The sequence below is a fragment of the Callionymus lyra genome, chromosome 6 (assembly GCF_982586985.1).
Source record: "Callionymus lyra chromosome 6, fCalLyr1.hap1.1, whole genome shotgun sequence".
NCBI lineage: Eukaryota > Metazoa > Chordata > Actinopteri > Syngnathiformes > Callionymidae > Callionymus > Callionymus lyra.
In genome coordinates this window covers 23,503,934-23,521,458 of record NC_141823.1, presented here as the reverse complement: position 1 = coordinate 23,521,458, position 17,525 = coordinate 23,503,934, and the positions used below count along the sequence as shown (strand labels likewise).

General features: G+C 36.8%; 1 protein-coding gene across 1 annotated transcript in view; it reads left to right on the top strand.

Moving 5' to 3' along the window:
* Positions 1-6,059: 6,059 nt before the first annotated feature.
* The window catches only part of LOC148077634 (protein kinase C-binding protein NELL1-like), a 164,252-nt gene continuing 152,786 nt past the window's right edge, over positions 6,060-17,525 (top strand). Inside the window, exons 1-2 of the mRNA XM_087794323.1 lie at positions 6,060-6,140; positions 6,415-6,537. Of these exons, the coding sequence (XP_087650449.1) occupies positions 6,092-6,140; positions 6,415-6,537 (172 nt within the window). The 5' untranslated portion in view covers positions 6,060-6,091. The remainder of the gene's footprint in view (positions 6,141-6,414; positions 6,538-17,525) is intronic.

The window sequence follows — 17,525 nt, the reverse complement described above, 5'->3', positions numbered from 1 at the left end:
TGAAAAGTTATTCTTTCTGCCCCTTTTTCAGACCTTTATTACATGTTTAAGTCAAACGTTTTAGCTCAGAGGGCAGAGTAATTGGCCTGTGGCCTGAAAAGTTGCGGGTTCAATCTCAGCCCCTTGGTTAGATTCTAATGTTGTGTCCCTGAGCAAGACCCTTCACCCCGGTTGCTCATGATGGTCGAGCGGGCGCACTGCATCACAGCCTACTCCCATCAGTGTATGTAGACAGTGCTTTACAAGTAAGATTAATTTCCTATATATACACATATATTTATTTTAGAGTCAATTATTTGTTTGTTTTTTATTTCAGTCTAAATACTTTCCGTTTTTACTTTATGAACTGATACCATTAAAGAAACAAAAGATTCGGCAACCAAATTACGTTTGTTTACGTTTATTCTTCTTACTTTACAGAGTACTTCACCAGAATAACGGTACATCATTTGAGTAGAGAATTATAATTGTCTTTTCCCTGTTTTTGACACCTTTGCCTCAGTTTATAACATTGATTAGTCTGTGTTTTTGACTCTTTAGTTCAACAATGGCTGGTAAAAATGGTTTTGGTTTTGACAAACACCTGCTGTTATTGTAACAAAGGGTTTTCTTTGTTTCAATTAAGTTCTAAAACGTATGTCATTTGTGTTTTTTTCTGATTTTATTCTTGGTTAGCAAATTCATTGTTTTGTTTATTTTTAACTTCTAGTTATTAGTAAACTAGTTATTTTGCTAGTTTAAACACAAACAGTATTTTCAATGCCTACAAATGAATGATTCAAATTCAAATAAATAGTGGTGTACAGCGATATAACAAATGACCATCAATGTCAACTAGCTGAAACAATAGTACTCCTCTTAAGACACATATTTGTCAGCATCACATTTCAATATAACAAACCTCTATTAGACTGAGGTCGCCATCAATCGACAGCAGATTTGAGAAGTCAAGAATGGTAAAACTCCACAAGACATGCTCTGGATTCATCAGTTTCTCAATTACTCAGACCAGTCGTTCAGGCCGTAATGTCCGTGCCTCGCTGAAGGTCAGTTAATTCACGTTTATTCAAACATCAGAATATATTCTTGTGTTCAGGTCGACGTGAATAAATGCATTGAGCAGTCGCCTTATGACTGACTCATTAGATGTTTTCATTAGGGAGCTGTAGAAGGGATGGCCCTTATATAGCGAGAGGTGAGTTGAATAAATTATATCCTCCCTCTAGACCATCTGCTACTTCAGCAGATCAAGATTGTTTAATGTCTGAGAATGTTATGCTTTCACACATGGATTATATTTAGAACTATACCTCAGTCCTCTACTGCCTCTTTAAAAAAAACAAAAAAGTTTTCCCCATTTATTGGCACACAAAGACAAACAAATAAACAATGCCAGAGTGCAAAAAAACTTCAGTTTATCGAGTATCCTCTTGAGAATCACGAACACAAAGCAGATACACAGACTTGAACCATTAAATACATTTTCCTGGGTCTTAAAGACTATTTTCACTATGACATACCGCAGTGGTCCCCAACCTTTTCCAACTCAGGGCCCACTTTTAAGTCCCAAAAACGTCCGACCCCATAAATACGAAGGCATTATAATTAGTTCTCAGAGCCCATTTTTTTTGAAGATTGAACATAAAGGACTGAAATCAATAAAGGAGAAACATATTGGAATCTCCACAGCAACATGTTGCAAAACCTTCAGTTTTAGATGCATGAACACACAAAAAAATGAAATTAAATTAATATTTAAAAATGTTTAATATCCTTTTAAACATAACGAGTTTTAACATTTAAAACATTATTATGTATATTTTATTTTTATATAATTACATCCACCCTCCCAAAGAAAGGATACCATTTTGGAAACGATTTGGCGGCCCACTTGCAATACCTTCGTGTCATACAGGTTATCAGTTTTCATTGATTTAGCTTTTATGAAGACCAGATGTAATTTATTTCACTTTTTTTTTTACTTTGTTCTTGCCTCTCGTACAATCAATAACCTACGACCAACTTGGGACTGAAACAGTTCTGACTTGAAAGAGTGAAAATGGAACAATGAAAAGTTTCTGTATTAAACTCTCCTTGCAAGTAAAACTTTTGTGACTTTAAACCAAGTCTGATCTCTTCTTTGTCCAAGTTCACAGCAAGTCACATTCCTAACCTGACAACAACCTAACAATACTTATTTATTAATTTAATACCTGCAGGTATGGAATTAAGAAGGTGGCCTATTTAAAAAAAACATCTAACATACAGTAAGAATTTAAAGGGTCAATTTATAGATCTTGATAAAATCTTGATTTTTGCACTCGTATATTTAGTCGTTTTATGTATAGTTTAAATAAAAATAGACATTTTTGATAGTTCAGAAAACCAAAAAGTTAGATAATAAAAAAGTATAACTGCATTGATCTGGAAAATATTCATGTGAATTGACAACCCATATGCATTTGTCTGCCAGTGAACACAAAAAAACGTTTTCATGAAAATAATGAGACCAGGACAAGAAGAGGATGATGATGGGGATTCAAAATGACCATCTGGATCCAAGAGTCATTTTAATGTTCATCACCCAATGGTGCTGAAGAAGCTGTGTGTTTTAAAATATACTGCCACCTGCAGGTCCATTCAAAAGAAATGCTGTCAACTATATTTCAAATGCTTAACAAAGTTTTGAACTAAAATTAATGTGGTGGTTTAATAAAATCTAATATATAAAAAAATCCTTTTGAAAATGTCTCTTCTATGACAAACACCCTCCATGTAGTGCTCACACCAGGACACGGGAAATTGACAGGAAATGGGTCAGACTTGATGAGTACAGCTTTATTTATTGGAGTAATCCAAACAACAGTTGCGGGGACAATTCTCGCCCGTCATGGAGGTTGGCTGGATACTTTTATTTTTTTTTACAAGCAGGATAATAATAGCTTTTCACATCTAGTTTGTCCGAGCAATTTCATCACAAACCCACAATAATGAAATAAATAAACCCACCAACCCGGGGAAAAAAAAAACGTCAGCACTTTTTCTGCTTTTATTAAATGATGAAAACACGTGCAAATTAATATTCAAATTGATTTTCTATACCGCAGCTTCAATTCTGAACGAGACAACCGGTTTTCAAGTACTTCTCTAAAAACAAATACAATAGCTGGTGAATACACTTCAAGCTTTCGCCCAATTCCCGAGAGCAACATGGGAAGATAATCTTCAGCCACCTCTAGTTTGATGTTGTGATCTCTTAACCCTCTCCGTTTTCCCATCTGCTCCATGTGCTCTATTAAAACCACATAAAGCTGGGAAAACTAAGGCACAGCTGACCGGCACAACAGTCCTCTCACCTTTATCTTCCAGTTAATAACGACTCAAAAGAAGAGAACAACATAAAAGAACCGCTTTTCTTTCATCTGCGAAGAAAGAAAGTTTTCTCACAAATCATCCGACCACACAGATCACCATGGCTTTGCATGGCCTTCCGTACTATTTTAAATGCCAAGTTGATCATGTTAGTTATTTATTTTAATTACGAGAAGCAGACATTGATAATCTGGCGCCGGTGCTTGAAGGAAAAATTCTGTTTTTCTGGTTGGAAGATGTACGAGTGTACAGCGACAATCGTGACTAAGCTCCTTTCATAACTAATCAACATCCGAACATAAAAGGACTGAGAGAAGACAAATGCTTTACACTCAAAAATAAACATTCAGTGAAAGCTGCTACCAGAGTAATTACCGTGTTGGGTGTTGTGTTATTTGTTATTTTCATGGCGAATAGTATCTCTACCCTTTCACATTGTTATGAAAAAAAATGTTTGTTTTTTTTCAAATCCTGTACTCAATTCTTTATTATTTTCCCTTTTTTAACTTCCGCCCGTCTACCTGCACGTTCAGATAATGCATCACTCTCACCACGCGTTCTCATTGTCTTGCTTGCAAATAGTGATTTTGTTTACCCCTTAATTCGAAGGTGCTGGAGCGGTGAAGTGCATTCCAAAGCAGACATTATTGCCGTCCCTGATGCAGATCACACTTTTCACCGGTGCAGTGGGCTGAACACCTTGTTTCCGCGGCCACAGTCGCCCACAAAAGAAACCTTTCTTGCACAGATTGAGTGTGTTCAGCTGACAATACACATGCATTAGAGGGAGGCAGGAAAATTATATGATTAATGGTTCTCAATAAGGGCGAGCCCCAGTGGAGGCAGGACTGGAGGAGCTTATAAATCGCTGTGATTCTCAGAGGGAAACAGCAGGTAAGAGGAGAAAAAGAATGAAGAAATGAACACTGCGAAAAAGCCTTATACAATATTTAAGATAAGAGGAAAATCTCTAGGAGAGGCAGAATAAATACGACTGAGTCGGGTCATGTGATGATAGGATTGACGTCTGTTTCTAACCGCTGGCTTTTAAGTACTACAGTAACTGTGCAACTTCTTAATGTCTGGGTCTACATATGTGTCAGAAGCATGTTTTAAAACAACATAATTGAAGCATTCATGGAACACTTCCACGCTATACCGGTCAGGCACATTCGTATCCATTAAGAAACGTTGAAACTGACGGTCAGGTCAACGTTTGCCAACGCTAACTGTTGAATGAAAGCAGACTGGACTAAAGATGCAAAGGGCTGGACTTATATGTTCATTCAGTACATATTCTTTCTATAGAACCTTACTTAGGAGATGATCTCTTTAGTAAGATAAAAAGGGGGGCACAATGAAATGTGCTCTATAAGACCCACTGTTGAAAAGTAAACATGACCCTGGGAGCCTGTGTTAAGCACTGTACGTTTTGCAATCACCATCTATGGTTCTTTCTCAGGTGTTTTTCAACACTTCCAACCACAGACATGTGGAGGGTATAAGTGCTGACCATGGCTTCTGCTTACGCTGTTTTGTTTCAGTCATGATATTCCGATGTAATGTGTTGAACGTAAAGTTTTTTGCAGACCAATTTTTTGGAGGCAACTCTAATAATTTGAGAATTCTACTACGCAACTGCTCAAAATCAAACCAGACATAACTTAAGGTATGAAAAATATTCGTACCAAAAGGTAACGTAGTCCTGCTTCGATGCAGAGGTTCAGACTACATTTTAACTTGAAACTCACAATTTAGAAAAGCTGAACCAAAATACTTGCTAAGATACCAATATAAATAATAGTTTATTTATATAGGCACAAACTCTTGATCTATTTTTTCATTTGATTTTTATAAAACACGTCAAGACACTAAAGGTGAACATTTTTGATGTCATTTTTTGACTTATAGTTCTATTTAAAAACAAACACGTCAACAGTAAATAGGGACACAAGTTGCTTATACTATTTGCTTTCACTTTGCCTCACAAACGTTAACAATTTTCATACAAAAACGTTCTTATAATGTTTTATGTTTCCTTTCTTGTTGTCCCATTCGTAACAATTGGAGAACCAAAAATGTGTATTAGAGGAATACAATTCAAAATTTTTAATAATGCATAATACCAAGCATGCAGCATGCAATATATCCAGAGCATGCAGACTGTACTGACCTTAATTTAAACTGAAAAACACCTTTACAATTATTAAATAAGTTTGTAGATCATGATAGAGTTCAATTCGATTAAATGAAAAGGGGACCTGTCATCTATTAAATGCAAATAAAGACATTGACACTTAGTTTTTACATGAAAGACAAACTCGAGACAACAAATCGAAATACATCGATTAAAATACAATTATTTATTTTTTAACATAACTATTGTCAGAAGAAGTTTCTGGGCTCTTAAAGAAGATTAGAGGGGGGTGTTGGAATATAAAGCGAAAGTCCCCCATGTCCCCGCTCTATTTTATTTCTACTTTTTTCTTATCGAACAATACGTATCTTATTGAAATCAAGTTTAAAGTGTTATTTATTTTTCAAACGGGGGTGCGGGTGCAATATTTAGGAGTGAGTTTGTAACGCGCGGCCCCATCTTCTCGCTCAAGTGGACCGCTCCGCTGCTCCTCCACATCCTGGCAGAGCTGCTCCGGGAGCAGAGTTACGCGGACGCAGCGGAGCTAACAAGAGTCTGAGCCGCGCTCACACTGACACTCAAATGGATATATTCGTGACTTTGTTTTCGTTGTTCCTGTTTACCAAACAAGGTAGGATGAAGTTGAGCTTTCTAGTTGTATATAAATATATTTATTTATTTATTTTATTCTGCGAGCATCCTCACCGTCACCTGCTGTGAGTTCCACATCAAACCAGGACCACATTCCCTTAAAAACTACCTTTTAAAAACAACTCATTCAAACGGAATTAACCTTTTTTAACATCTCAATGTGGTTTAACTTCACTTTACCTCTTTATTTGTGTGATATTATGGACACTTTAAAAAAAAAATCTCGTCTCATGCTGTCTCTCCTTCTCCACTAGTTTCCGGGTCAGATCCAGATTTCCAGATTGACATCATCCACGAACTTGATCGATCTAATGCCACCTATGGAATTACTCAAGTGGCTGGTCTTCACAACGGCAGCAAAGCCTTCCTCTTCAGAGGTAACGTTTCATTTGTCTCCACCTCAAGTTGAAAGAGAAAACAAAAAGAAAAGAAGCTTCTTTTGTCTTTCACGGCTGCTGCAAATGTTTCATTAAGTGCCACACCTTCTTCAACATGAGATGCTGAGAGAAACACTGATGCTGATGCTGAGAGAAACACTGATGCTGAGATGATGCTGAGAGAAACACTGATGCTGAGAGAAACACTGATGCTGAGATGATGCTGAGAGAAACACTGATGCTGAGATGATGCTTCTCACATCATCTTACATTTCATTTGTCCCAAGCAGGTGCTCTGTGTGGAGGCTGCAGACCGCCTTCTGCACTTCTACAAAGAGACTAGTCTTGTGTTGCAAACGTTTTATTTTTTTTCTAAGGAGAAGAAACAAACATTTTAAATGTCTCTTGTATCATCATATATGCATGGCTGGATATTAACTTTAAATCCCAATGGTGCCTTCATTTCGAAAACGTATTCCTACATGAGATAAATTCAAATATAAATTAATTACACATTGCACAGAGTTTTTTTAAGCTCTGGCAAAACTGTTACTTTAAACAAGTGACAAATGAAGCTGATGCTTAATACCTTTGTCACTTGTTTTTCTACAGAAAAATACACATATTATCAAGTCTTGATCATGGCGTTGCTACTGAAACGAAAGGCGAAGTATGTTTCAACACTACTGAAGCATTTCAGTTGGTGCCACGAAAGAACCTTAGTTTGATACCCGGCACTAAATACATGCTTAAAAATTCCCTTAGACCTTAAACAAATCTTAAAACCCATGAAATGCATGCCTCTAAAAGTGTGTGAAATCGATTTCTCAAAAGTCTTAAATGTTGTTGGTTGTTGTTGGTTTCAAGAGAGAACTATGTCCAACCAACATTTTTCTGAATTTCTGAAGCAACATGTACTAGATGTACAATGTGACTAGAAAATCTTGTTTATTTAAACAAACATTTGGTTAAAATTATAACTTAACTTAATTTTTTTAAATCAATTTTGGTTGCGTTGGCCTTAAATTTAATTTCAAATGGTATTAAAATAATCTCGAAAAGTCTTAAATTTAACTCGCCTTAAGATTTAGGAACCCTCTTTTACAACACTAGAGTGGGTGTACAAGCCTCACAGCAACGTTAAAGCCTGGTTCCAATCCATCCCCAGGTGCACTTTTTGTAGAGCCGTATGTTCTCCTTATGCTTGCTTGGGTCTCCTCCAGTTTTTCCCTCAAAAAGAAAAAGAAAGAACGGTAGTAAATTGTGTGTCTAAATTAAATGGTCTGAATATAAGTGACAGTAACTGTCCTCATATTTCTTAGCATTTTACTGTGCTTTACAAACGCTCATAGTTTACACAGTACAAAAGAATAAACCTGAGTGGATGTTGAATTAAAGAAGATTTCAAACGATTGCTTTCATGAGGGAAAGCTGTTATGTTACTGCCGTTTCAGGCAGTGTTTACTGAAAAATGGCTCCAGAGGGGGAGGGCGTTTGTATAACCCCAGGTTCCGTGGTTGGTTCTTTGTGATGGCTCCAGAAAATTGGTGCCGAAGGAAGGGAAGGCAGCGGGGTGGATTTTGATGGTGGAACAGTGTAGGGAGGAGCATGCTTGTCAAGAGCTTTGTAAGACATGAGCAGGATTTTAAATTGGAAGCATGGTTGGACCGGGAGTTAGTACTGGAGTAAAATAACAAAAAAAGATGAGCTCAGGGGAGCAAGTTTGGGTCAGAAGAGACGCGTAGCTGAGCTCTGAATACAGTGCAGTATATCTGGGATATTGATATGTATTAAAGTAGTCGGTTCTGAAAGTGATGGTTAGTCCTGTGGAAGAACAATGATGGTGTTTGACAGAGGCACTCGGTGGCACGAGTGATTGACAAAGATTACATTTGCAGATGAACAATCGCCCAGTTCTGAGAGGTCCGAAATTTTTGTGAGGGTAGGTACAGTAATTCATCCATTTGCCGCTTGCACTTGATTTTTAAACACAAGAGAGGAAGCGCAGGGGTGTAAGTGGATGATGGTGTCGAAGGCTGCGGTGAGGTCAAGAACGATGAGGATACTGAGCTGCCTGCTTGGAGGAGGAGGTCATTGGTAGATTTAATGAGGACTGTTCCAGCACTGTTTTAGGCTTGTGGAGTGGACTAGTAAATAACAATACTTGGCACCTTCCTGAATTGTGAGCAGCAGAGTTTTCCCTTAAGATGAGGAACAGGAGGAAAAAAAGGATCATTTTAAAGGCGTCTTATATAAAATTGTTAGCATCAAAACCATTGAAACTCCTCACAATGTGATGCAAGTATCACAATATGAAGCATTTATATGGATATATTTCAATGTTGTTTTTTCCACTGCACACGAGCGTTATTATATTTTTAATGTTCACGCTATAGGGAGGGGTTGCTCGGCTCAAATGTATGTCTGTGCTGCAAAATCGTTGTGCCACTTCTCTGTCAAAACCAGATTTTCGATTTTGGAAGATAGTTAGCAAGTAGACATGAAAAGGGAATAAATTGTACAACAGGTCTCACTGAAAGTGAAGGACTTGCTTTTGCGGGACTGAAGGAAAGAATAAAATACTTGAGCATGAGCTGTTTCTTTTGTGTCACATAGTCCTTACCCTGCTCTTTTAGTATCACACATTAAAATTCAATTTCGGCTGGAAAAAGGTTGTTTTGGTGGACCTTTTCAGTATTTTAAACGTGCAACAAATATCATGTAAATTAAGATTATTTGGAGTTGACTTGCATATGTTGTTTATATATATTGATGTGTAGGAAAAGAAGATTCCAGATTGATGAATAAACGACAAAATATATTTAGTAAATAAGTGCTAAGACGAGCACTACCATTGCCGAGCTCGGATCTGCTCCCTAACAGATGAAAGTTGAAGGTAATATTGGACGAAAAGCATGTTTACGCCACAAGGGAATTGAATTTAGACAGACTACTCATCACTATACAGTACAAGTGAGCAAATTAATATTAATCAACCTCAGTCGGATGAATACATTATCCCAACGAAGACGAACAACGTTAGAGTTGGATCTTAGAGATGTGAAGGAATTCTTCTGAGATTTCTGTTCATTTTTAATTCATATCTTCAACAAGTCTTCCAGGGCCGAGCTGCCCCTGTATCTGTTGAGACTGGTGCATTCCTGCATATGTGTAATCATCATTACATGTCCAGGTACAATGTGATTGCTAAACCCCTGACATACTGATTTTCTGCTACAGTGGGATCAAGTGAACACCATTGATTGTCTCATTATCTCAATGGCAGGAAAACGTATGTCAGCAAGAGAGGGTTTACGTAAACGCACTCTAGAACCTAGATATAGGGTCTCCTATATTGACAAGGGTGTTGGCTAGGTTACTTAACGTTGTTCTTTTTTTCTCCCTTTATATATTTTATCCAATTATTTGAAAACCTTTTACGTAATGACTGGTAGGTGTTCTGAAGCTGGCTCTAAGAATACGGTATGAGGGACCAAGTTAGAAAATAAGCGAGCTCTGTTTATCCTAAAGGCCATCAAAAATGTGTGTTCCTTTTCCCGTTATCAACATTTTGTAGAAGAAAATCTCTTCATCCATTTATGAGAATGAACAGAGAGACAAATTGACACCTTTTAAACTTCTCGTATATACACACAGAGCAATAACAAAATGCATTTTGGCAACAACCCAGGTGGAAGAGAAACAAGTAAAAGTAAAAAAAATAAACTGTATTAACAGACATACAGTACTCACCCCAAATGTCGGTGTTATATTTTCTGTGTGGCAAATTCCTTAGAGGACAAAGCGGGCACTGCGTTCTCTGCAAACTCCTCGCTACTAAAATAGGATCGATTCATATATATATACTGTATATATATTTTTTTTCCTTGCGGAAAGGAAATCAGTTAAAATTAAATTAAACAGTTTAAGTGCATTTACAACATAACTGACTTGGGAGCACAAACGCATCCCTCCACGAATAGAATCTAGCTTCACTTGCTTGACCTCATGGATGAAGAGAGGTTCATTTCGGAGATTCCACAATTTTGCCCAGTCACTGGACTGGACGAGGTATCAGGAGTGACAGGCAATGCATGTCTGCCACAAACCACAGCACCTTTTGGTGGAAGTGCAGGGTAAAAGTTGATATAGTGAAGGTGCAAACAGCCTCTCAAATTACGTCAGTCAAAATGTTTAAAGCAAAACTACAAATGTAGCTACACTGTTACATCTCTAGTCATTGAAAAACACTTAGTACTTCAGGGTAAAGGACCTTTGAAGCTTCAGTGGAAACTTCAAAAACAATTTGTGCTTAAGTGGAGACTTTCTCCAAACTATTTGGTTTTTTTCTGCCGATAATCTGAACCTCCTTCTATGTAAGTGCACCTTTAGAAGCCATCTTTGTGTAGACACTTCTACTCTCCTACAGATGAGTCACTGTAGTTTTAAGACCTGTTAAGGAGAGGAAACTGGACAAATCAACCGTGAGGCCAGTTGTTATGTGACATGTTCAACACTGCTCTCACTTATACATATTGATTCCACCAAGGCAGGTGGCAACAATGTCCACTTCAATGGAGACCGTCTAATAAGCAAGTGCAACAAGTAGTCGTGTAATTTATCTGGCAGCGTCTGGCGGCTCAGTCTGATTGAATCATTGATTATACTTAAGATTATTTGTGTCTGATGTTTGCAATCAAGCCGCGACACTTGCATCTGTTTGATTGCAGAAATTGAGATGGGACTCTGGGTAATGGCATTTCTAGGGAGAAAAGAGGGCAATGTTGTGTTTCAATTTGTATCAATAGAAGCGAACTACGGCACAACCCTGACGCCGACGTTGGTCTAAAGTCTTCCAGTGTCTGCGCCGTTCAAGGTTTTCACTGCAGAGTTGTTTTTTCGTTACATTTATATTCAGTTTATTGTTGCTGGTGCACAACAGACAATAACAAAGTAAGTAATCTCAGCAGGTAGTCTTTGTCGCTGTAAACATCTAACTGTCCTTGAGCATGATGCTAAAATTGGCCTTAGTGTCTGGTTTCTTAAGAGAACAACATAGAAACGGAATGAATAAAGAGTAAAATGGTAATAAATAAAATTAATTAAGCCCCTGTGATGAATTTTATTTCCCTCTCCCTGCGGTTATTGCTATTTGTTTAATAGTTTTATCCTTCAACACTCAAACATTGTCTGGCAGCATGTCTACTTTTCATCATCAACATAAGGTCTCTCAGTGGTGTATTCTAGATCATGCTTGAGGATAAATAGAGCATCACGTTTGCCATCTAACTACTCCGGGGTACATCTCTATGGAATCGCTTTAAAGAAATAAATGGTCTCCAGAGATTCTTTCCGTATACAACTTGAGCATTTCAATTTAGAGAAAAACATGTCTATTTCTGTAAGGGATGATTTATGACTCACTGAAGTCCAGATTTATTTTCATTTTCCCAGTTTGATGAGTTAGAACTATAAGAAAATACTGTGCATTATTTTATCTGTTAAGTAGACCGTAATGAAATGTATTATTATTACTGTAGACGGTTGACAATGATATTGGTACAATCCACTTTGAAACTCCACCACCCGTTTTCCTTAAGAGACATCATGCTATTACATTGCGAGTCCCATCACAGCAGGTTCAATGTTTGTCTGTTCCTTAACATCACTAAGATCTGGTCATTTTACTACCCACATCCTTTTTTTCTTTACTTCTCATCCAAAATATCGCCTCGTGATCACAAACCTTGACTATGTTTTACTAAGTTGTTGGTATGTCAGCTGTAGAGAGCTCACAGTTTATGTGCTGCTGGCGTATACCCTTACTCTACTTTATGTTCCCTTTCATTTAGCTAAAGTATTACATAAAAAGCAGTGCTTTGGCTACAATTTACTGGTGCTGTAGAATTGCCACTCCACACATACATTCACCCAGGCCCCAGTATCAACACCCACACTGCTTGTGCTGCCACTTCCACACATAAGAACCCTCCAATTTTGCACAAATGGAAAGAAAAATTGAACCTCTCTTGCAAAAAAAAACAACAGCCTAGCGAGCAGTGAGTGTACCACCTGCTGTCTGATCATGCCGTGATTCACCAAACCTGACCAGAGGGCCGGAAAAATGATAAGAAGACAGTATCTACGGAACTGTTAGAAATGGGTGGAACAGTTGATTGAATCTTTATTAGCCGTCTTGTAGAGATAATTTGGCTATTTTAGAGTAACATGCCTTATCAGTTGACTTCAAAGCGGCCAAATTATCTCACAGCAGGGACTTCTAATGAAAAACACAACTATTGAAGCTGAGACAAAACCTTCAATAAAAACACTGCAATTTCAACCGAGACCTTGAACAAGAAATGCAACTTCCTTTTTATTGTTCTGTGTGAAGCAGAGTAAAACATTACACATATATTTCTCTTCTTTGGAGAGTTCCAATTCACTTCTTTCACTGACAACAGATGAACTTTTAAAACAGGCGAGCAACTTAGAAAGCCTAATATCTTATACATTTGCAATGATTTGGCCTAACTGACAACCTGTGACAGACTTGGAAAAAAAAAGAATACATCCTGTTTGACATCACATTGTTCATTAATGTCGGACAACTTCATTGAATTTTGGTTTATAATTCGTTTTGTAAAGGAGGTGCAACTAATTTGTTGTCTTTCAAGCAACACAATGGAACATTATAACAATATTATATAATATTTCATGTTACGATTTTGAACATGACTACAGTACAGTAGAACTCTAGCTATTGTTTCAACGATGCTTCTCACAATGTTACTTTGTCTCAACAACCCAAAAGTATTTTTATATGAAGAACTGAGAGATGTTTGAAGACAAAATTAAAAGCTATATAAAAAAAATATATATCTCAATTTGCAAACAAATCTATATGCAAAAAGCTGGCAACAGCTAAACAAAGGGATCACCAAATGGTAATTGTACTTTTTCACAACACTAGGGACTGTATTGGGCTTTAAAGAGAAGGAGAAAATGGTTAACTAATACATATAAATCTGCAAAATCAAACATATTTTAATTACAAAAACAGAAAAACTGAAGTACCAGTTAAAATAAACTTATACCAGTTAAAAGCCCACTGAAAAAACTTTTTCTGGAGATAAAATCTTGTTAACCATAACCACACCCACTGCTGTGGTCAAGCATCAATGTATGTCATGCAGCGTCATTAATCCAGGAAGTCTCCACCATCAAGGGACTTGTGTATTATAAAAAGAAGCAGGGCGTTTTTCACTGCTTGAGGAGGAGTTAAGCCCATTATTACGTCATAAAGGGATCCGCTCTCGTATCCTCTTGTTCGCCGAGATTTCAGACCGAGGAGAGCTTTATAAATTAATAACTTTTAAACCTCATCATGATGAGAGACTTACTGCATCTTGGAGAGGAAGACTTCAACATTTGAAACATGTGAGTGAGTCAGGAGAGATGGGCTTAGACATTGTTGCCTTTTAAGAAAAAAAACCCCCACTCGTATAGACATGTTATTGTCAATCAGATTAGAATATTGTCCTCGTGGAATATATAAAACACCCACCCACTGATATACTGTATTTGATGCTGGGGAAAGCTTTTGAATAATACATATTACCATATTCAAAGTTCTGTCAAACTAGAATCTTCTCTTAAGTTTTATGGTTTTAGGGCAAAACCAGCTTTAAAATATGTCACTGCATCATAAGCTGCTTTATCTCCATTGTTTTGACTCGCATAATTCCACATCTTTTAGCCTAGATAAGTCTGCAGAAAAACAGATTTCAGGATCACTAAGGTCAATCTTTTGATCGATTAAAAAAAAAAAAAAATGTCACAGGCTTTTCATCTGATTGATGCATTATGATGATGGTTAATTGACACCCCCCACAATGTGTCGTGTGTTGTGTGTGTAACGATAAACTGTGTATTGTTTTGTTAAGTAAGCAAAATTATGCTCCGAAGGAATCCTTAATTGTTGTTTAAGTCGTTCCCAGGACATTCTATTACTGCTGGTAACTGTCCATAAATGAACTGTAGGCGAGAACCTCTAATTATCTCTGATGAGGTTTGTTTTTCTTGTCGTCATCCACTTGCCATCAGGGATTCTGTGTCTATTTAAACTTGTCCCATTACTTTGTTTACTGTGAGTTAAGTCTGTTGGATACATGTTGTGTATGACATGTTAATGGACTGGAATCGAAATAGATTTTGTCTGCTACTACAAATGATGTAAAATACATTTATTTTAGTCCAGAATTTCTTTTTCATTTTCATTTTAGAGGCAGTTGGCAAACAACTATGAAGCTTTAATCTGGTTTCTGTTGTGCATGTTGTTGCTGGTTATACCACCCATTGACAACTGAGGAGAGCTCAGTTGTATCTGTAATTACAGCCAAAGCTCAATGCACATAAACCCTCAGTCCTCAAGCCGCTCGCCGCGAAGACAGCCAAGGACTATAAAGTCTGGAGTGACACAATCTTAGCCGGCGAATCCGATCGAGGCTATCAAGCTTTACATCTTTTATGCATGAACTTCCTGGCTGTCCTAGTGCCAGAGGAGGCAAGACACCAGCACAACCTCACAGGAACCCCGACAGAATTATTCTGACTGAATAATTCATCATTCATGAGGGTGATCTCTTTTAAAGGGACAGCCATGTCTCTACAGTGCCCTTGCTGTCGAATGAAAAGATGAGCTGCGGTCAAGCACAAGTGTCATTTGTCAGTCAAGATCAGAGAGTTAGGTACCAAAGAGTTAAATGGGGCCTGATGTTTACTTAAAATAAAATGGAATTTATAAGTACGTTGAAGGCATCATAAGGAATAGCGTTAAGAAATAAATGCCAAATATTGCATAATTTTTCATTATATATTTAAAGCTTCCTTTAATGATATATAGATGAAGCATTGCTGAATGTTTTTATTTATTAAAATCACTTGGTGGAAACAAACATCACAAAGTCCAGTTTAACTCTAGTATATATTGAAATTTCAGTGAGAGGGGTTGGACTCAGTGGCGGCTGGTGAAAAATATTCTAGGTGGGGCTTTTTTCCAGTACATTTCTCTGCCTGTACCATTGATAGAATCAGTCGAAAATTGTCTAAATTTTAACAATAGTGATTATTAATGGTAGAAATCAACACTTTGAAAGCAAATGATTAATAATAATGTGTATTATGCTCCTTGTTTAGATACAAATGAAAGCGCATTTTAATTATACTCTGACATACTGAGCTATTAACCCGTCCTCTGCACCACAACATCCGAGATACTTTCTACCAAATTATCACAAGCACACTCGAATAAGGAAAAACTCAAGTAAAATTAGAATGTCAAGAGTTAAAATTGAGACGTCTTCAAACTTCCAAAGAAATGTAGTGCACTACCATTTGAGCTAAAGGAGCTTGTGACTTTTACCATTTCGTGAAGAGTTCTACAAACATACAAAATCATTCATGTTGACAATCATTTTTAAAAGGAATGAAGAATAAATAATAATTAATTAAATATAAAAAGATAAATACATTGAAAAACACAACCAACTCAGTGAGAGGGCACTTATTAGACCTAAACCAAGATAATACAATTATATATATATATATATATATATATATATTTAAAAACCCATTGATATTTTGTTTTAGGGTTGTTTTTTTTAGAATCATATATTTTTAGCCATTTGAAACATCTTTAATAGTAATGAGGTTAATGGGACAGGTCCCTCAGGAGGTCTTTGGCTTTTTTAAAGACCACCAAAATGATAATAAAGTCCTGAAAACCATTTTCTCCACATATGATCAATTTTCGCGAACAGACAAGACGAGTGAGCTAACGGACAGATGAGCCCAGACATTCACATAACCTCCGTGGAAACTTGTATTGAATTTGTTTTTTTTAGGGAAAAAACAATCTGAAATGACAGATTTATAAATATTAAAAGGGAAAGAAGAAATGGTGGATAGAAACAAGACAACTCTGTAATCATTTTGCTGACAAGGAATTATCGTCAATCATCTTTTTTGTCACGCATCAAAAAATGATTGTGTTTATGTTTCATGCATGTTAATGTGACTCATGTTTATATTCAGTTATGATTCTATATATTTTTTTTCCCCCGAGGACCCACTTAAGTGCTTAATTAGACCCAAAGATAAATAATCACAAACGTTAAGTGTTTATGTTAATTTCCAGTTAACTACCCACAGGGATTAAGAGGTTCTTCTCTGATATAAATGTTCCTTAGAATGTGCACAGGTGTTAGAAATGATGAACATTTGTTTGTACGAGCTTAAAGGAAATCGATTTACATGCATTTTTGTCTCTATTGTGCTTTGCTTATCCGTATTCAACACGTTGGAAAAGATAGTAGATGGTGTTACAAGATGATTTCAAATGGCTAAAATAATTTTCTATAGTTGACAACGTACTTGATATTGTAAAAAAGTCTTAACATAAGCATGACATTCATACTCTGACGTTTGTATGCTATTCTGAAAGGCATCTAGCATCAATAGAACAAACACAATAACCAAAGCTCCTGAATTTAAAAGTGTTGAGTTTAAGGAAATGTAACACCATTAATCACTCAATAGAATCTAAGCTACTATAGGCAAGTAACTTTAGTTTGATTTAAAACGATATAAAACAAATGTAAGGTTTAGTTAAATACTTTCAAAAGTGGCACTAAAATACAGAAAAAGTACTTTGTTATGAATCTCCTGTTCATCCTTCCTCGATCCTGTCAGTACACGATCTGGGAAATCTGTGCGATCCTGGAAGGCATGCACAGATTTCATGTGACAAATTTGGATCCTCCATGTTTTAACGCCAACTAGAAAAGGACAACAGTATAGTGTGGAACACGAACTGGGAAATCAGCGGCGCATTTGCGTTCCATTCAAAATACACAACTCCATTTAAATAGCAGGTGACGCAGCATCTCTTCAAGTCTCAAAGCATCACTATTATGAAAGATAAGAGT